This window comes from Solanum lycopersicum, chromosome 9 (genome assembly GCF_036512215.1).
Source record: "Solanum lycopersicum chromosome 9, SLM_r2.1".
Taxonomy (NCBI): domain Eukaryota; kingdom Viridiplantae; phylum Streptophyta; class Magnoliopsida; order Solanales; family Solanaceae; genus Solanum; species Solanum lycopersicum.
Genome location: NC_090808.1, coordinates 46,727,122 through 46,749,254, shown reverse-complemented (window position 1 = coordinate 46,749,254; position 22,133 = coordinate 46,727,122). Strand labels below are relative to the sequence as shown.

The 22,133-nt window shown below is 30.9% G+C and overlaps 2 protein-coding genes across 2 annotated transcripts; one reads left to right on the top strand and one right to left on the bottom strand.

The window, feature by feature from the left end:
* Nucleotides 1-8,648: 8,648 nt before the first annotated feature.
* Nucleotides 8,649-10,625, top strand: LOC101263456 (probable glucan endo-1,3-beta-glucosidase A6). Its single transcript, XM_004246993.5, has 3 exons — nucleotides 8,649-8,860; nucleotides 8,943-10,241; nucleotides 10,375-10,625. Exons 1-3 carry the CDS (start codon nucleotides 8,803-8,805, stop codon nucleotides 10,410-10,412), a joined length of 1,395 nt encoding a protein of 464 aa, XP_004247041.1. The 5' UTR covers nucleotides 8,649-8,802; the 3' UTR covers nucleotides 10,413-10,625.
* An 8,165-nt stretch (nucleotides 10,626-18,790) lies between these two features.
* On the bottom strand, nucleotides 18,791-21,552 carry LOC101247656 (uncharacterized). Its single transcript, XM_069289511.1, has 4 exons — nucleotides 20,972-21,552; nucleotides 20,033-20,583; nucleotides 19,350-19,960; nucleotides 18,791-19,231 (listed from the first exon to the last, which is right to left on the bottom strand). Exons 1-4 carry the CDS (start codon nucleotides 21,550-21,552, stop codon nucleotides 18,791-18,793), a joined length of 2,184 nt encoding a protein of 727 aa, XP_069145612.1.
* Nucleotides 21,553-22,133: the final 581 nt, after the last annotated feature.

The window sequence follows — 22,133 nt, the reverse complement described above, 5'->3', positions numbered from 1 at the left end:
AGAAACTACTGTGTAACCTTAAGAAATTTAATCCCCTCACTGTACCCAAGGTTATGGATTAATTTCTCCCAAGATAAAACAGATTAAACCTGTTAAAGAAATAGCGGTACCTTAAACTTCTTTAACTTCAACGAACTTAAGAACAACAACAAGTCACACAGACTCAGTCGATCGACACTTTGATTTTATTTGAGAGAAAAATAAATGCAGAGAAAGAAAAATTTCCAGTGTTTGAAAAATCAAAAATTGACTTCCTTTTATAGCCATTTTCAGCAAGGAACATGTCTGTTCAGTGAAATCTGTTCATACCCATTTTATCCTGAAAGTTGTGTCTTTTGAAAAAAATAACAACTTTTCAAAAAAATGTGTCTGTTAGGAAAATAACTACTTTTTGGAAAGTAACGACTTTTCGAAAACGTAACGACTTTTCAGAATGTTACCGTTACCCGCAAATTTATAAGAGATAATATTAACAGGATTTATTTGATTTAACAAAAACTGATTAAATAAATTTTGTCCAAAAAAATTTATCAATCAATCACATCATTTGCCAAATCCAAATCCAAAGTCGAGTCGAGCGAGCGACGACGACGACGGCGCGATGGGGCATCTTCTTCTTAGCTCTTTTAAGAAGTAATGGAAGTGTTTCCTTCTATAAGGACAACAATTTCCATTTCTTTTGCCGATATGGGAGAAATGACTTTTCATTTGCACTTTGCAAATGACTTTTCATTTTCCCTCCAAAGTAGTTCCTCACTTTTCATATTCTCTCTTTTGTTTTCCCATTCACACTTGATAAAACCCAACAATCCCCCACATGAATGGGGAAGGCATATGCATGAAAAAACTTGTGTGTCTTGTAGGTAAAGGTTAATCGCATCTGGATAAGTAGGTTTCCCTTTAAACTTTCCGTAGTGAACATATATCGGATATACTTGGTCAATCGGTAAATTTGATATCTTTGAACCGTCGAGCTTTGGTGTATACCTCGAAAACATATGTCACACAATCAACCCTTGAACTGTTCTTAGTTCTCATTGTTTTGTTCGTTTCATCCATGAACACATCTTGGATAGTAAGGGCTTAAAGAACTGGCCTTACCGGATTCTCCTTGAAGCGGCTTACACTTCACACTTACATAGGTGATTTCTAAATGTGTTATCCCATAGATACACCATTTGATATTCCCTGTATCAAACTTAGAAACCATTAAAAAGTCCTTATGTCTTTATCCTAGTTACTAAACATTGTCTCATCATGAGAATGGACCATAAAATAATAATAATAATTTTTTTTCCTTTGACAATGTTGAACCGTCATCAATGACTTTGTTTTATCTCCTTGAACCTAGATCTTGGTATCTCTAGTCTTCTAGGTAGAGTTACCACCACGATGACTTGTTCTCGGCTATAGTCTCATTCCCGTCGATGATTTCTCAACTCCCTCTCTATTTAGGTCTTTTGTAAGTGGATCTGACACATTATCTTTTGACTTCACATAGTCAATTGTGATAATTCCACTAGAGAGTAGTTGTCTCACAGAGTTATGTCTTCGTCTTATGTGACGAGACTTGTCGTTATACATAATGCTTGCAGCCCTTCCTATTGCAGTTTGACTATCACAATGTATGCATATAGGGTCCATTGATTTGGGCCAAAATGGAATATCTTCTAAGAAATTCCGGAGCCATTCAGCTTCTTCACCTGCCTTGTCTAAATCAATGAATTCAGACTCCATTGTAGAGCGAGCTATACATGTTTGTTTGGATGATTTCCAACATATTGCTCCTCCACCAATAGTAAAAACGTATCCACTTGTGGATTTTGTTTCAGTTTTTGACCCAGTAATCTAATTTGCATCATTATATCCTTCAAGAACGGCTGGATATCTGTTGTAATGTAAAGCATAGTTTTGAGTGTCATCTAAGTATCCCAAAACTCTCTTCATTGCCAACCAATGATTATGATTAGGATTACTTGTGTATCGACTCAGTTTACTGATAGCGCAAGTTATGTCTGGTCGTGTACAATTCATGATATACATTAAGTTTCCCAATACGCTAGCATAGTCCAATTGAGACTGACTTTCGCCTTTATTCTTTGCAAGATGAAGATTTACATCAATTGGAGTCTTCGCCCTTTTAAAATTCAAAAAATTGAATTTTTCAAGTATCTTTTCAATATAATGAGTTTGAGACAATGCTAGACCGTTAGGAGTTTTAAGAATTTTAATTCCTAATATCACATCAGCAACTCCTAAATCTTTCATATCAAACTTACTAGCAAGCATACGCTTTGTAGCTTTTATATTAGCAATATCTTTGCTCATTATAAGCATATCATCTACATATAGGCATAAAATAACTTTCTGATTTGGAGTATCTTTAATGTAAACACATTTATCACATTCATTGATCTTAAATCCATTTGACAACATGGTTTGATCAAACTTTGCATGCCATTGTTTTGGTGCTTGTTTTAGCCCATAAAGTGACTTAATAAGTTTGCACACTTTCTTTTCTTTACCAGGAACTACAAAACCCTCAGGTTGTTCTATGTAAATTTCCTCTTCAAGCTCTCCATTTAAGAAGGCTGTTTTCACACCCATTTGATGAATTTCAAGACCGTATACTGCAGCTAGTGCAATTAACATTCGAATTGATGTAATCCTTGTCACTGGCGAATATGTGTTAAAATAATCAAGACCTTCTTTTTGTCTAAAACCTTTGACAACAAGTCTTGCTGTATATTTGTCAATAGTTCCATCGTCTTTCATCTTCCTTTTAAAGATCCATTTTGAACCCAAGGGTTTGTTCCCTGGAGGAAGATCAATCAACTCGCAAGTATGATTGCTTAAGATTGATTCAATTTCACTATTAACAGCCTCCTTCCAAGAGGTTGAGTCGATAGACAACATTGCTTCCTTGAATGTTTGAGGCTCACTTTCAAGAAGAAATGTTACAAAATCTGATCCAAATGAAGTAGATGTCTTTTGACGTTTACTGCGTCTTGGACTTTCTTCATTTTGTTCATTCTCTTTTGGTTCTTCTCTGGGTTGTTTAGTTCCCCCACTAGATGACTCAAGTCTAGTTTTATACGGATAGATATGTTCAAAAAATTCAACACTATCTGATTCCATTACCGTATTATCATGAATATCCGGATGTTCGGACTTATGAACCAAAAAACGACATGCCTTACTGTTTGTGGCATATCCAATGAATACACAATCCACAGTCTTAGGTTCTATTTTTACCCTCTTAGGTATAGGAACTTGGACTTTGGCTAGACACCCCCACACTTTGAAATATTTCAAATTGGGTTTTCTACCTTTCCATTTCTCATATGGAATTACATTTGTCTTTGAGTGAGGCACTCTGTTAAGTATCTGATTTGCTGTAAGGATAGCTTCCCCCCACAAGTTCTGTGGTAAACCTGAACTTATAAGTAATGCATTCATCATTTCTTTTAAAGTTCAGTTTTTTGTTTCTGCAATTCCATTAGACTGAGGAGTGTAGGGAGCAGTAGTTTGATGGATTATTCCATTTTCTAAACATACTTCTGCAAATGGAGATTCATATTCTCCACCTCTATCACTTCTGATCATTTTGATCTTTTTATCTAACTGATTTTCAACTTCAGTTTTATATTGCCTAAATGCATCTATTGCTTCATCCTTACTATTTAGCAAATAGACATAACAATATCTAGTGCAATCGTCTATAAAAGTTATGAAATATTTTTTCCCACCACGTGATGGTGTTGACTTCATGTCACAAATATCAGTGTGAATCAATTCTAAAGGATTTGAATTTCTTTCAACAAATTTATAAGAATGCTTAGCATACTTAGATTCAACACAAATTTGATATTTTAATTTATTGCACTCAAATTTTGACAAAATATTTAAGTTAATCAGTTTTCGCAAGGTTTTGTTATTAACGTGTCCGAAACGTTCATGCCATAAACATTTAGACTCAAGCAAGTAAGAAGAAGCAAAATCTTTATTCATATCAACTGCAATTACATTGAGTTTGAAAAGGCCATCACTAAGGTAGCCTTTTCCTACATACATATCATTTTTGCTTACTACTACTTTATCAGAAACAAATACATGTTTAAATCCATTCTTGGTCAGAAATGAAATTGAAACTAAATTCTTTCTCAATTCTGAAACATATGAGACCCTATTCAAAGTCACCACCTTGCCTGATGTCATCTTTAATATGACTTTGCCAGTTCCTTCCACCTTTGCAATAGCGGAGTTTGCCATAAACAATTTTTCATCTGTAAGTGCTGGAGTATATGATGAAAATAATTCTTTGTTGGCACAAACATCTCATGAGGCACCAGAATCTATCCACCATTCTCTTGGATTTCCAACCAAGTTACATTCTGAAAGCATTGCACAGAGATCATCCATTTCTCCTTTGGATTCAACCAAGTTTGCTTGATCTTTCTTTTTCTTGTCCTTCTTAGGACCCCACATTCATTAGCCCTATGACCATGTTTACCACAATTAAAGCAGTTTTCATTGAATTTCTTCTTAGGAGGATTGCTTTTTGGACCAGATGCTTTCTTTCTTTTCTTTAATTTTGTGGAATCTTCTTCAACAAAATTTACTCCAGATATTGCTGAATTACCACGTGACCTCTTTTCTGCAGCCTTATTATCCTCTTCGATTCTCAACCTTACTATGAGATCTTCAACAGTCATCTCCTTGCATTTGTGTTTCAAGTAATTTTTAAAGTCCTTCCACAATGGAGGTAACTTTTCAATAATTGCAGCCACTTGAAAAGCATCATTCACAATCAATCCTACATTAAAGGTTATGTGAGTATTAAGGGAAAACTTAATATTTCTAACATAGGCATTAAATAAATTTATACCTTCAGGAAGGAGATCATGGATTATGACCTGCAATTCTTGAACTTGGGTGACGACAGTCTTACTGTCTATCATCTTATAGTCCAGAAAATTTGCCACAATGAATTTCTTCATTCCAGCATCTTCTGTTTTGTACTTCTTTTCTAAAGCATCCCAGAGTTCTTTTGAGGTTTTGACATTGATGTACACATTGTACAGATCATCTTGCAGACCACTCAAAATATAATTTTTACACAAAAAATTTGAGTGTGTCCATGCTTCTGTTACCAAGAATCGTTCATCAGTCGGAGTTTCATCTGGCATAACAGGAACATTCTCATTGATGAACTTCTGCAGACTCAACGTAGTGAGATAGAAGAACATCTTTTGCTGCCATCTCTTAAAGTCGACTGCAGAAAACTTTGCAGGTTTCTCAGCCGGTGCTAAGGCAGCATTTGAACGATTATGTGCAACCGTTGTTGCAGCACTTACTGTTCCAGCATTTGTTTGACTTGAATTAGTCTTTTTTTTCTGTCACAAATGGCAGATAAATTAAGTATTTAAAATACTAACAGTAAAGAACAAATCTTTACACAAACTGTTTCTGATTTAACGATAAAGTTTTATGTTCTTTTAATCGTTAATCGAATGAATTTTAAAAATTCAAGCAGAGTAGAAAACCATAAAGATTTTAATCTCCAGAAACCTCAAATATAGAAACTGTTAAATTTTTTAAGATTGTTATTCTTACAATAACGTGTATTTATATGGTTAATAAGCAGAAACAGAAATAAGATGAAGCAGAAAAAATATAAAATACAAGAATTAATCCGAGTCCACAGAAACTACTGTGTGTCCTTAAGAAATTTAATCCCCTCACTGTACCCAATGTTATGGATTAATTTCTCCCAAGATAAAACGGATTAAACCTGTTAAAGAAATAGCGGTACCTCAAACTTCTTTAACTTCAACGAACTTAAGAACAACAACAAGTCACACAGACTCAGTCGATCGACACTTTGATTTTACTTGAGAGAAAAATAAATGCAGAGAAAGAAAAATTTCCAGTGTTTGAAAAATAAAAAATTGACTTCCTTCTATAGCATTTTCAGCAAGGAACATGTCTGTTTAGTGAAATCTGTTCAGACCCATTTTATACAGAAAGTTGTGTCTTTTGAAAAAAAATAATAACTTTTCGAAAAAATGTGTCTGTAGGGAAAATAACTACTTTTTGGAAAGTAACGACTTTTCGGAAAAGTAACGACTTTTCAGAATGTTACCGTTACCCGCAAATTTATAAGAGATAATATTAATAGGATTTATTTGATTTAACAAAAACTGATTAAATAAATTTATCAATCAATCACACCCGCAAATTTATAAGAGATAATATTAACAGGATTTATTTGATTTAACAAAAACTGATTAAATAAATTTATCAATCAATTAGATCATTTGCCAAATTCAAAGCCAAATCCAAAGCCGAGCCGAGCGAGCAACGACGGCGGCGCGAGGGGGCATCTTCTTCTTAGCTCTTTTAAGAAGTAATGGAAGTGTTTCCTTCTATAAGGACAACAATTTCCATTTCTGTTGCCGATATAGGAGAAATGACTTTTCATTTGCACTTTGCAAATGACTTTTCATTTTCCCTCCAAAGTAGTTTCCTCACTTTTCATATTCTCTTTTTTTTTTCTCATTCACATTTGCTTAAACCCAACATGTATACCTCTATCCTACTACCAAACGACCTCTAAGTTTATTATTTTAATCCTATTAATTGATTGGGTCCTAAATATTTTTACTCACTATATTTTTCAAAGATATTAGCTCAATATTAGTAATAAATTAAGGATATAATAGAAAAAAGAAAATTGTCGTTTGTTGATTTGTCAAAAATGATAAGAAATAAAAATCAAATTAGAAAGGGAAAAATGACATATACACCCCCGAATTAATTGGTATGCAAATACCCTCCTTCATGTTTTTGGATAGTAATGCTCCTAATATCAAAAAACTAGAGCATATATGTCATTCACTCTAACGAAAGACTAAATAGGAACACGTGACATAATCTTATCTGTCGAGAATATTTAATAAATGTCGGTCAGTGGATAAGATTGTGACACGTTTATAACCTTTCGTATAAAGGATATATATGCTCTAATTTTTGGACGAAAGATTTCTGCATATTATTTACGATAGTTCACAAATATATATTTTTTCCCCAATTAGAAAAGATTTGACAAGTTAATATCTAATCATTAAAATTTATTTATTTTAATTTAATTTTATTTATAAAATAAATGATTAGACATGACTTTATTTATTTTCATCTTCGATTTTATTTTAGAAAATAAGTATCAATTTTAGGGGTCATTTGATAGAATATATAAAAATAATACTCCCCCTTATTTTATATTAAGTGAATTTGTGAATCCACATATATTAAGTAAAATATTCAAGGGCTACTATAAATTATATTTTTCATTTTTTTTTTTTTTGAAATGATAAATATAATTTTGTCAATAGTGTGATTCATTTGCTAGAAAAAAAATTGAACTTCAACAAAAAAAAGAACAAATATGAAAAAATTTGCAAAAATCCATTAAGAAATTTGAATATTCATTTGTTTTGAACAATAAAAAATCCTCAAAAATTTAATTGATATAAAATAAAAAACATACTGCTATAAAATAAAGGAAGTACTAAATAAAGTTATAACAATACTCAAATTAATTATGTTGAGACTATATTTTATTCACTTTCTGATTTGATTTATTGAGAGTAATGCTATATAAATTTGTTATAGTTATCCTATAATATTGGACATGTATATAACATGTTAGGTTCAAAAACCTTCCGAATGAAATATTAAATAGTAGTACTATTATTAAAAAATATATTAAATTTTGTAAATACAATACAACCAAACTCCTACTTTTGTATTTCTCTCATAGCATCTTACAAAGGAATTGATTCTCCTCCTTTTATAGAATCTCCCTTTTCATCTTTTCTTCATTATCTAAAGGTAAATACGAAGTGGTCACCCACCTCCGAAGAAAGCATACTTGTTTCTATTTATTTATTTATTTTTATTTACATATTTAATTAAAAAATAATAGAAATAAATGAAGAGAGATTAATTTATAGCAACTCGAAAAAGAAAATTTAAGTTTCTCATTTTTTTATTCGGTGTTTGAAGTTCACATTAGAGATTCAATTAAATTTAAATTGCAGAATGCACGACCCTCTTGAAAGTGACACTTTCAATAAAAAAAATTTCATGTCCAAGACTTGAATCCAAAACTTCTAGTTAAAATGAAACTAGGAGTGTTAAAAATGAATCCAAACAGAGGTAACCTGTCCAAAATCTTAAGGGTTATGTTCAAGATAATTTGAATTGGGTTCAATCTCAATCAATTTAAGCCTAACGCATATTAGAAATTTTTTTAATTAAGTACAATTCAATCTTCAATTTAATCCTGTTTTAAAATTATTTACTAAGTTATCTTCTTATATTAAATGTATGAATAATTATCTATTTAATGTATTTTAGAATTTAATCAATTTATCACTTTTTTTAAAAAAAAAACAATTTTAAACTGAAATTCATATTTTGATTATAAAAGTTAAATATAACTTTATTAAAATTATTGAGATTAATCGAATCAAATTGAACGGATCAAAGCCTAACCAATTTTTAATTCATTTGAGCCAAAGTAAATTTTGACGAATCTAAATCCAACCTAATTTTTTATTCAACTTATTTCATTTCAACTCAACCCGACCATTTAACACAAAACACTGCCCTTTGTCACTACAACCCATGTCGGTAGTTCACTTGGATTTTACTTCTCCGTTTCAGTCCTGCACTTACCCCTATATATGAACACATTTTGTACCTAAAGACATCCTCACTCCTTTACAAAGATCAAAGATGGGTTGTTTATCTACTCTGCTTCTGCTATTTACTCTTGCTTCTTCTTCATTTTCCAGTAAGTTGAATTTAACCACTTATTTCTTTTAGTTAATTATTCTCTACAAAGCTGAATCTGTCGTACTTGTTGTAAATTTCAGGTGCAGAAATCTCATCTCAACTAGGAATATGCTACGGACAACTTGGAAACAATCTCCCAATTCCAAAAAATTCAGTTGACTTAATCAAAGGTCTCAAAGCCAAAAGAGTCAAGATCTATGATACAAATCCACAAATCCTTGATGCTCTTAAAGGCACCAACCTTCAAGTTTCAGTCATGGTACCAAATGAACTCATCAACAATATCTCTACTAATCAAACCTTAGCTGACCAATGGGTAAAAAATAATATTGTACCTTTTTATCCACACACAATGATCCGTTACCTCCTTGTTGGAAATGAAATCCTTAGTAGCCCACCCAATACCACTTGGTTCAACCTTGTGCCTACTATTCGCAAAATTAGATTCTCCGTCAAGAAATTTGGTTTAGGAAAAATTAAAGTCGGTACTCCATTAGCTATCGATATGCTTGAATCGTCTTTTCCACCTTCAAATGGTACATTTAGATCGGACATTTCCGAAAAAGTTATGAAACCATTGTTGCATTTTCTGAATCGAACTAAATCTTTTTTTTTCATTGATGTTTATCCTTATTTTGCTTGGGCTTCTCAACCTACAGTGATTAATCTTGATTACGCCTTGTTAAATTCCAAGAACATTACTGTTTCGGATCCGGGTACGGGTTTGGTTTATACAAATTTACTGGATCAGATGATTGATGCAGTGTATTACGCTATGAAAAGAGTCGGGTACCCGGATGTTCGGTTATTTATTGCAGAAACGGGTTGGCCTAATGCCGGTGGGGTGGATCAAATTGGAGCGAACATCTACAATGCAGCAACGTACAATCGTAATGTGATAAAGAAGTTTACAGTTAAGCCACCTATTGGAACCCCAGCTAAACCTGGAGTTGTTGTGCCGACATTATTATTTGCATTGTATAATGAGAATCAAAAACCGGGTCCAGGTACAGAGAGGCATTTCGGGTTATTGTATCCTAATGGAACAAACATATACGGGATAGACTTGTCTGGTAAGACGCCTGAATCTGAATATAAAGCGTTGCCGAGAGCAAGGAACAATGAACCGTACACAGGGAAAATTTGGTGTGTTGTTAGTAGAAGTGCAAATGCATCGGAGTTGGGTGGAGCAATGTCGTATGCTTGTGGGCAGGGTAATCGGACTTGTGATGAGATCCAACCCGGAGGCAAATGTTACAATCCGAATTCTTTGGTGTCGCATGCTAATTATGCATTCAGTTCCTATTGGTCTCAATTTAAGTCTTCTGGTGGAACTTGTTATTTCAATGGGCTTACCATTCCTACGAAAAAAGATCCAAGTAAGTTATTTAATGAATTTTCAAATATCTAACTCGAGGCTTGAATTGTTATTTATAGATTGATATATAGTCATTTAATAATTTATGGCTGTTATTATATTTAATAATAATATGGGTTCTTGTATTTTTGCAGGTTACGGATCTTGCAAGTTTCCAAGCGTCACACTTTAAAAATGGGTCAAATGGAAGCTACGGTGGCAGATGCGTACATTAATTGCATTCTTTTCTATATACGGTAGAATAGAGTTACACAAAATTGTCTAATTGTGGAACTCAAGATTGTTATTTATTTTTCTAAATTATTTTTCCATTAGATTTGTGTTCTTCCGTTATAGAAGAAAAGAACCTAACATATTTAATTAGAAGAATGTTACATTTTAATAAGTTTCCTTTTTCTAACGCTAGTTGTCCATTTTAATAGTACTCTCTTCGTTTAAAAAAAGATAATTTTATTTGATCTGAAACGAAGTTTAAGAAACTTTTAATTTTGTGATTCTAAATTAAAATTATGCGATATCAAAATGTTATTTTATTTTGTGGTCTTAAATATGCCACGTGAATAATTAAAATTAAAAGTGTTGCCAAAAAAAGAAAAGAGTCGTTCTTTTTTAAACGGAGAGAATATTATATTACTCACATCGTCGGGTATTGTTTGTACCGATATCTATTTATTGAGTCAAAATTTAAGAATTTTGACTAATATTTTAAGATATATTTTTTATAATATTAATGCAAAATATTGCAATTATACCACTTTTCATATAATTTTTGAATATCTAAATTTTTTATTTAAAATGTCAAATTAATGTTATCTATTTAACTTTTAAAGTTAATCAAATTGACTTTCAAAAAGCAACATAACAAATAAAAGGGGATATAGAAAGTATCTTTTAACTTTATTAAATTTAATATTTTGAAAAATGTGTAAGATAATACTAAATAGTATTTTCTCTATTCCATTTTATTCTACATTATTTTTATTTAATATTTTCTTAAATCAACTTTATTAATAAATGATAAGATTAATTAACTATCATGTCAACGATATAATAGGCAAAACATGATGATTCATACATAAGTTTTAAAAAAACAAATATTATGGTCTAACTATTTATAGATAAAATATAGAATAAAGAACAAAAAGAATACTACTATTCAACAAGAATAAAATAGATCAAAATTATTTCTTCACTTTTTAAATTAAACAAATATTATTAAATAAATATTTTTAATATAAAATTATAATAATTATTGAACGAAGAGAATAATAAACAATAATTATGTACACTGAAGGGGATTCAATACATAAATGCTGTTATTATTTTCAATGGGCCGCAAATCCACTTGTCATAAAATTTGTACTTTAGCATTTCATTAATTTACACAATACTCCATTTTTTGCTAATTTTTATTTGTCCACTTCCGATTTGGTACTTCCCTTGGAAAAGCAACTAATATGAATATTTTTATGATAATAATTAATTGGGGTATACTCTTATTTCTTGGGAATGATAAAATAATGTCAAGAGAGTAATACATGAAAAAGTATTGTTATTTTTATATATAAAACATGTAAAGGTAAAAATATGTTATCTTTTGGCATATTTTTTTAAGAGTTAGACAACGGTTATATGATGTTTTCACTGAAAAGTGTTGCTGGCACATGCAATTATTTGCTGCTTTCTATATGAAAAAAGGAAAATCTCACCCCACTATCTGTAACGGCTATCTTTTCTTCAGTATCACCCGGTGAAAAATTTTATGGTGTATATGAGTTAATGCCATGTAATAGTTATATAAGAAAATATTTTAATGGAAAAAAAGTATATTTTTAAGTTTTATGTCTTTTCAATCTCTCTTTTTTTTTCCTCACTCCTTTACCCCACCTTTTATTTACCCCCTCTCTTTGATATGAAGTACTACTTGATGTTATTATTTTTTAATCTTAATATATTTCATTATATAAATTTAAATTAATACAATAAAAAGATCAAAGAAACGTAGAGTACTATATTAAAAGAAAAAATAACTTAAATATACAACTATAATTTTTATATTCTTCAATTTTCTCTACTTTTTTAAATATTACATAATTCTTTTTTTTTATTTTAGTGTAAATTTTTAGATAAATTACATTCTCTCTCTTATAATACACATTTACTCATTTTAATGTCTATTTTTTCTCCATTAAAACACTCAACCTCTTAAATCAGTTTTTGAATTTTAAATTATATCCATTTAAACACTCAAAACCTTTTAATCAGCTTTTTGATTTTGAATTAAATTTAATTAATTTTAAATAATAGACCAAATTTTGAAATTTTGAATTCAAAATTCGAAAAATTTGAAGTTTAAAAAAGTAAAAATATCAGGAAGCAGGACAACTTCCATTAACTCCTACCGTCTTCTTCTTACTCCATCAAGTTTCAATTCTTTTTTTTCCTTAATCAGCTTCATTTATCTTAACCCATTACATTTTTTTCTTTTCTTCTTTTTATTCTTAATTCATCATCGTCTATTTCTTCCTAATCTGTAATTGTTTGAAACCAACATCTTTTTATTATTAACCCATCATCAATTCATATATTCTTCTCTTTTTTATTTTTGTTAATTGTTCTATTACATCATAGTAATGGATCCGTTAATTAATAGAAGGATATATGATTCTGACGATGAAAATTGAAAAGAAAATAGTAAAAAGTCTTTGCATGATCCTATTAATCTTCAGAAGGATTCAAACAAAGACTCTAGCGAAATATCAAAATCAAAAGGTTGTCAAAATACAACAAAAAAGAAAAAAAGAAGCAGCAAACATTGTTGTTAGGCCTACATTGTCTCGGGTTAGTATTTTGGTACTTAAAAATGTTGTTTAAGTTAGTAAAAATTTTAAGGAATCAAGTGTGCTTGCTGATACATTTGAATAAGTGTGTATAGTGCTTTAGATGGTGAATTGATACATGAATTTGTTGTGTATCATAATATTTTATATGTATCATGAAGTTTTTGAAAATTATTATAATGTATCATTCAATAAGATTATTAAATGCGTCATCAACTGTGCTTAATGATACATATAAAATCTGTGTGTATAGTGTTTAGTCAATGCACTGATACATGTAGTAGATATGTATCACATGTTTTGTATGTAGTATGAATCCCTGAAAAATGATATCATGTATCAGTAAGGTATTAGTTGTTTAGTTGATGTACTGATACATGTTTTGAAATTTGTTATAATGTATCATTCATTAAGTTTAATAAATGCTTCATCAGCTGTACTTGATGATACATATAGAATCAGTCTGTATGTTGTTTAGTCGATGTTTATGATACATGTATTAGACATGTATCACATGTTATAATGTTCTATTTAATTCACTGATACATGTTGTAGACATGTATCACATGTTTTTCATGTAGTATGAAATTCTGAAAACTGAAACCATATATCAGTAAGTTATTAGTTGTTTATTTAGTATTTATATTTCTATATCGTTTTAATTTGCTGTTTTATTTTCAAATTGCAGCCACTAAAGTACAAGATTAAAAAGATACCAACACATCCCATAAGGTTTGCTGTCAATTTTAACAACAATTTCCTAAAGGACTTTGAAAAATACATAGGGGAGAATGTTATCCAAATGTTTAAGGATACAATTTTTGGACCCTTTTTAGACATTTCTAAATGTAATTTTCAGGGCTAAATAACTAAGTGCTTATTGCTTTTAGAATTGGAACAAAGCAACCCTAATGTGTTGCATATTAGACATTCCAACGAGTGTGTCCTGAAATTTGGTATAGATGAATTTGCATTATTAACAGGACGTAAGGTCAGAGGAAATACCAATGATTTCAAATACCCAGAACAAACTAATTGTATGCTTTTTCAAAAGTATTTCCCTGGTGCAGTCACTAGTGTTACAAAACATCAACTAGTTCAACGGTTTAAGATGGGTAATTGGGAGAACAATCAGGATGCACTCCAAATGTCTATACTGTTCTTTATTCATACATTTGTATTAGCGACTCTTGATAATACAACTATATCTATTGTCGACTTTCTAATGGTTGAAGATGGTAGATATCAACATTTTCCTTGGGGTTAGCTATCATTTTCCAAACTAATTGGTTCACTTACACAGGGTTTTGACGTTAGTAAAAAGTTGTGATGCCATATGCACTAAATTTTTGGATATACGAATGTGCATCCAATTTAAATTCTGAAATAGCTGTGAGAGAACACAATGTCATCCCAAGAATATGCAATTGGAGAGTTGTGTCTAAAAAGGCAAAGTTTTAAATGCTTATGTCTACCATTTTCCAAGAGGTAAAATTTTATTTTTGTATATGGAATATCGTTATTTATGTCTTTGTGATACATTATGAAATATTACTGTATCTAACAGTTAAATTATCTTATGTGTTTGTGATACATTCAGAATGCATGTTCAAACATTGTCCCAACAGCAGAGGAAATTGAAGCTTTTGATCTTGCTCAAGTTGAACATGCTTATTCTACATCAATACCATTAGTACAACCAAACGAGGAAGATGATTTAGATAATTTCTCCACAAAACCGCCCGAACAGTTATTGAGGACATATTCTAGAGTGTCTGATACATCCACCACCACCAAAAAGAAGAAAATAATTGATTATTCAAAAAAAGAAGGTGTCAGAACAGAACCAGCCTGATCAATCAAATGTGTCTCCGACACCGGATGATGATGTACATGTTTCCATGTCAAGTCTGCCTCAACATTCGAATGCTAATGATGTACATGGTTCTGTTCCACAAGTATCATCGAAATCGGCTGCTGATGTACATGGTTCTGTTTCAAACGTTTCTCCGAACCCGGCTGCTGATGTTCATGGATATGCAAATTCACAGAATGTCAACAATATAATTCCTCATATTGAAGAGTTGAAAGGACATTTGAAAACTTACGTAAGTAAATTATTTTGTTATTTTTAAACAAACTTTTTTTTATCCTAAATGTATCTACAATTTTTAGGTTGACAAGAAATTTGAGGAACTGATTATTTTGATAAAAGCAAATCACTCCCAGCTGATGCAATCTATAGGCAAAGAGAACACCAATTTTCAGGCTAATACAAGCACATTTCAGTCTGACAAACAAACATCTCAGCAAATACCAATTGATCTCGATGATATGGGTGGTGTAGCTGAGGATGGTGGTGGTTTTTCTGGTAAAAATGGTGAGCATCATATCGTAGACGATGCAGGGGATGTCGATGTGGATAGTGTTGGTGTTTCCGTAAATGAGGGTGAACAAATATTCAGTGATAATCCAAAGGTAATGTTTATGATACATTGGGTATGTTGTGTATCATGCACATATAGTCAATGCTTTGTATCATGATCACTTTCTTTTCTCATTTTATATTCTGTCATGTATCATGCATATTTACTCAATACTATGTATCATGTGATTATAATCAATGCTACGTATCAGCACAAATTATATTAACAATTTTTATTTCAAAACTGCATATTCAGGATGGTGACACACATCAGTCGTACCAAGATTTAAATGAACATATCATGGACCAAGACGTTGATGACAATGTTCAGCACAACATCCCTCATGTGTTGCCCGAAGAAATAACAACGGATGCATCAGTACATTTTTCAATTTTGATGTATGACACACAATTTCATTACACACAAATTTATTTTAAAAAGCATTACATCATATTATACAGGATTCTTCAACTTCAACAACAATATCGCCATCAACTCAAGCAGCAATAGATGCGCTTATCAACGATTTGGGTAAAGATCCTACTAATGCTTGACCATTATATTCTTACGATCCGCAGAATATAACTAGTAGCCAGTACTTGTTGACCGACAGTCAATTACCCACTGATATTCCAATAACGGAGATTGCTGTTAAAACTGATGCAGTCACTTCTGCGCATAGAAATAGAATGCCTCCGAGAAGGATTCAATCTCCATATTGTACTTCTATTGGGTCAAGCGAGAAGGGAAAAGAGAAATTGAAGGATATGGCTCGACTCCATTTCCCGTTCGAAGGATGTGGCATTACAGATAAAGTTTCACCGAAACTTATTGAGGAGTACACGAATTGGTTGTTAAGGGGGCTTCTAAAAAATCATAACAATAAGTAAGTTTTATACATTTTTTTTTGCAAGTGTTAGGCGTAATCATTTTTTATACAACTAATTCATGATACGTTGTTATATAAAAATTGTAATTAAGTGAGTGTTATATATCATGTACATACATTGAAAACTTATGTATCATATATGCAGGAACCCATCGGACGATAAATACAGATCAAAATCTTCTTCTTTTGGATTTACGATGATGAAATTTGTGGTTGCTTTTTCAATGCACAAGAATTTGTTTTATGCCATGTCACAGCCAAACAAATGTTGGTCTGATGAGGTAATAATATTAAACTATTTATGAAATATGTATCAGTCATAACTATATTATAACATCATGATACATTCTGTAGAAGTATGATACTATCTAATTAGTAATGATACATTATGTATAAGTATCATACTATTTAATTTGAAAAAGTATCATACTATATTCACATAATTATATTTCATTTTTTATATTGTTTAGATGTATATCATTTCTTACTATGTTTTCATTTTGTTTATAGCACATCGATGTGATTTTTTACTACCTTCGTAAAAAATTAAAACTTTGCAGCATGGATCAATACAAATACACAACAACCTACTGTTTGTTCATGTCACATGTAAAAAACTGTTATGATAGATATTACATGGACAATGATGATGATAGTCTTACTACACAAGAACATATTGATCGCGCTTCAGTTGTATCTGTACATGAGAGGTCAATAATTAACATCATCAAAGAGTTTCGAATACCAATTGCTTTACCATGGCATCTTGTAGATGAGGTATACATCCCAATTAACTGTGATCAAGAATTCCATTGGGTGTTGGCTGTTGTTGAGTTGAAAAACAAGTTGATAAGGGTTTTTGACTCATCAATTAGCACAAGGAAAAAAACAATTCCTCATGAGATCAAGATGTTGTCTAAAATGCTTCCTTCATACCTACTTGACAGTGGATTTTTTGAAGAATATGAACGCACAAAATTTGCTGATTGTCATGCATATAAAGACAACAATACTGGTTCACTTCTGGAGCCTCAAGTTCCTTTCATGATTGAATTTGCACAAGACATCCCTACACAGGAATGCGATAGCCTGTAAGTATCAAGAATTTTTCATTTGCCCTTTTTAATGTATCATTAAGTTTTTAATTTATTCTGTATTTTTTTGTAGAGACTGTGGGTTATATGTTACTGCATTTGCCGAGTATATCAGTGACCAAATCAATATATCATATGCTGATTTTAGTCCTTATTACCTGCGTCAAAGATATGGAGCATTGCTGTGGAGTTATGAAAGTGAGAAGGCTAAGTGCGAATATGTTAGCGACAATGATGATCCACAAAAATCCAGGGGCGTAGTCACACCACCACCAGAAGAAGATTTAGTTCACATAGTGTAGCATTTCATGATAAAACGATGTTTTAATGTTATATTTATTATTTTTATATGTCATTGAACAACTATTTTTATCCTTTTTAATGTTATTTTTTTGGTTTTGTCAATTTCCATGAATATTTTTTTTAACATTACGTAACAAATATGTTTATATTGAAAATATAAATATCAGACATATTATAGCCCCACACAGGTTTAAATCATTTAATAAAGTATAGTCAAAGTATTTATAATTAAACATAGACATTTAGATTTTTAAATTTTTTATTTAATGGAGATGTACACTGGGCAAAACCAAATGATACATATATACCAAACACACACTAAAAATAACTGATACATTGGCTAAACCGTATGTATAATGTACAATATGTTACCCTATAATCCTTAAATTTTACATGATATATAGGTAAATTGAATAGCATATTCATATGAATTGGTATTATTTTTTAAAAGTAAAGTTATATACTGTATATTTCAAGAAAAGCATAACAAAAAAAGCATTACACAAGTTAAATTATATAAATTCACATGATACATGATTTATAGTCATTGTAAAGTACACAATAACCTCAATAATATTTTTATATTTTTTATCTAATGGAGATGCATCATTGTGCAAACCAATGATACACACTAAAAGTACATGATACATTAGATAAACAATTTGTACCAAAAACACACAATAAAAGTACATGATACACTAGCTAAACCATATGTATCATGTACATTATGTTACCTAATAATTCTTAAATTTATATATCTTACTGTAACATAAGATTTATAAAATATAAAACAAATATTGACACAAGTATATTTATCAACACCAATAATAACAAAGTATTTATAATCAAAGGCACGACTTCAAATTTAATTACCACATGTTTGTAAGTTTATTTATCTAAACACAAAGTGTTCAATTTGCAGTTGTAATGAAAACTGAAATTCATTAAACTGTTTACTTATAAATTATTCTTGATATCATAGAAACATTACGACTAATTCACTTCTCTTTTGGGTAGAAAGTACAAGTTCTTCTGTTGTGCCCTTCTTGTCCACATTGTCCACAACAGTTTGTGTTCACCGAAATCTTTTCATCTGCATTCTTTGTTCTTCTTTTTCTTGGTCGTCCAGATGATCTTCTGTATCTAGGTGGATACACAGTTTCAGCTACCACGTATTTAGGATCTGACCAATCTTCCTTATCTGGCATTGGTACTATTGGAATTTCATATGTTTTTGCCAACGCATCAGGCTTGTAATAATCAGAGCAATACGGATTCATATCGATGACATTCTTTTTTTTCAATATAGCGAGTGCATGTGAACAAGGTATCTCATCTAGTTGAAATCTACCACAACAACATACTTTCCGCTCAAGACAAACAATATATCTTCTTCCATTTTCATAAACTGAGAAAATAAACTCACATGATGGAACAACCTGTGTACATTAAAAATTTTAAATATATAACTTTTAAAAAAAAAATCATGTTAAAAAAAGCATAATGATACACTGGATTAGATACATATAATATAAAGTATTGTATAATGATACATACCTCCATTTTTGAACTTTTAGCCGCGTTTATAATCAACAATTCCTCAAATTTTTTACACAATGTGTCCTTTGTGTATGAGGCTACTTCTCTGTTTTTGCAATGCCAAGATCCAAAAAGAATTCTAACCTCTTCCAAGAATTCTAATATTGTTAATTGGTGTGCTTCAACAAGACAACCATTGATACATTCTGCAATGTTGGAAGTCATCATTCTACCTCTGTTTACTGTTGCATGAACTCTTGACCACTTCTCGTAACCTGCATATTCAAGGTACTCCTTAACCCTGTGATCAATCCTATCAACCTTAGCCATCAACTTATCAAAATCTTCTTTTCTATATGCCTTGGCCATAGAGTAGAATAGATCACTTATGGCCTTTTTGCTCCTTTTGAAGTTTTCACATACATTCTTCCAAAGATGCCAGATGCATGCATAATGAGGTACATCGGGGAACACAATCCTAACACTCTTCATGATACTCTCATTTCTATTTGAAACAACACACATATCTTTTCTATCGCCAAATGCATGTTTGAACTGTTCGAAAAACCATGTCCACGAACAATTATTTTCGGTGTCAACAACACCATATGCCAATGAAAATATGCAACCTGATTACACACACATTATATTATTTGATACGTAATATATAAAAAGACATCATTACTATAAATAAAAAATACCTGCACCATCAAGTTTGCTTGCTGATACAAATGTCCCTTTGTAAGCTCCACTCAGATGTGCACCATCCACAACAACTACTGGTCTGCAGTATTTAAATCCCCTAATGAATGGTCTTAAGGCGATGAACATATACATAAATTCATCCTCTTCAGTCTTATGCATTCTTATATAAGAATCTGGATACACAGTTTTTAACATGTGTATGTATCGCGGCATCCGTCTATATCCTGCAGATGGTTTTCTCCTAATCATGGAGAGTGCACGTTCTTTAGCACGCCATGCTTGCTGGTAAGATATTTCAACCCCATAATATTCTCTAATATCATCAATTATATCTCTTGGTGTATAAATTCGTTTATAATTGACCAATTTTGGAGCTGTCACTCCACTTACAAATCCGACTGTTGCTTGAACTTTTGTTAATACCCTTTCCCTCATCGGACACGTATGTTCACTATTGAAATTTCTAACAATGAATATATCAGATTTTTTCCTGCACGACGCCTTCATAGTCCAACCACATTTGTCTGAAAAGCATACAAACACATAGCTGCATACATTTTTAAGCATATTAATACACATATCAAATGCATCATATAATATATTCAACAATAATGTTTAAAGTAATCAAACAATGAATTACACAAAAAGTATCAACCAATTTTTAAGAAAAGTATCAAAATTTAATGAAAAGTATCCTCTAGTTGTGATATGACTGTTTAAACTGATACAGTGCTTACTATATCAGTATTAGTATATTCAAGTATCAAAAATAGTTATTTCAATGTATCAAAAACAAATTTCTGAAATGATGATACATTAAAATATAAAAGAACATATGAAACATGCAGGTTTTCATATAAAATAGTAATGTTTCATGTACTAATTAAATTATAAAACAACACCTGATACATTAAAATATCAAAACACTGTCATACCTTTGTTGATCAGACCTCTTTACTTTGCAATTGAAGTTGTTCTTTATCTTATATTTCGTCATCACATCTACAAGTGTTGCTTTATCCTTATATATCTGACCTGTTTTCACATCAATAATATCTGAATTGATTACAACATTTGCAACTCCAACTTCTGCATTTTCATGTGACTCAAATAAGCTAGTTTCAACCATTGCCAAAGCCTGTGTATCATTTGTTGTGCCTTCTACACACGTTATTTCTCTACTTCTTTCATCAAATTTATGTACAGTACCACTATTCTTTTCAATTGTGTCAATATATAATGGATACACTGAAAATCCAGGCTCGTTTTTCAGTTCAAAATATAGTTTAACACTCATATCGTTCTTAAGTTTCATCAGACAGGAGTTACCTTCTACAATGTATCGAATTTCGATTTCTTTCCTTGATACATCAATATCCAACTCGGCTGCAATTGCTGCTTTGAGATTAGAAAACGAAATTGAATCTCCAACAACGATTCCATCGATTTTGTAACTTTCATACTGCAATTCGTTCACCCAAATTCCGGAATGTCTCATCAAAATCGAAGTATTCATTTTGAAAAACCCACTGTAACAACAATAAAATTTCTGTAGTTCCAATTTTAACAGACTATTTAAAAAATTTGTTTTCAAAATAGATGATATAATCTTTGATTTTCAAATTTTGAAATTAATATCCAATTAAGTGCTGATTTAATGCTGATTAATGATCTGTTACCACAAATTAAGCTGTTTTAGTAACAACATTAACTTTACCGTTTTTCTCCCCTATTTTTTCTTAACAGTTTTAAATTACCATGTATCACTACAGTCTAAAGTATCACGGCTCAATAAATTTAAGAGATTTTTTGTAATTAGTAAACTTGTCGGGACAGAATGTAATTATTGAATTACACTATGAGATTCCTTAAATTTATACATATTAAAATTAGCATTTCATTACCTATTAAATAAATATTTATTTCATTGCCTTTTTATAGCTCATAATATTCATATGCCAAAAGTCAAATCAAAATAAATATATTAATACTAATTTAAATTTAAAGTGAAATAATTACGTACTTAAAAAAAGTTAAACTAAGATATGTTACCTCATTAAAAAGTAATTCTTTTAGTTTTAAAATAAACATAAATAG

Excerpts from the sequence above, each read along its gene's own strand:
- LOC101247656 (XM_069289511.1), bottom strand. The coding sequence starts at position 21,552 with ATGAATACTTCGATTTTGATGAGACATTCCGGAATTTGGGTGAACGAA. Across the intron at positions 20,584-20,971 it reads AAGAGGTCTGATCAACAAAG|CTATGTGTTTGTATGCTTTT; the intron begins GTATGACAGTGT and ends AAATGTATGCAG. Across the intron at positions 19,232-19,349 it reads CTAAAAGTTCAAAAATGGAG|GTTGTTCCATCATGTGAGTT; the intron begins GTATGTATCATT and ends TAATGTACACAG.
- LOC101263456 (XM_004246993.5), top strand. The coding sequence starts at position 8,803 with ATGGGTTGTTTATCTACTCTGCTTCTGCTATTTACTCTTGCTTCTTCT. Across the intron at positions 8,861-8,942 it reads TGCTTCTTCTTCATTTTCCA|GTGCAGAAATCTCATCTCAA; the intron begins GTAAGTTGAATT and ends TGTAAATTTCAG. Across the intron at positions 10,242-10,374 it reads TCCTACGAAAAAAGATCCAA|GTTACGGATCTTGCAAGTTT; the intron begins GTAAGTTATTTA and ends GTATTTTTGCAG.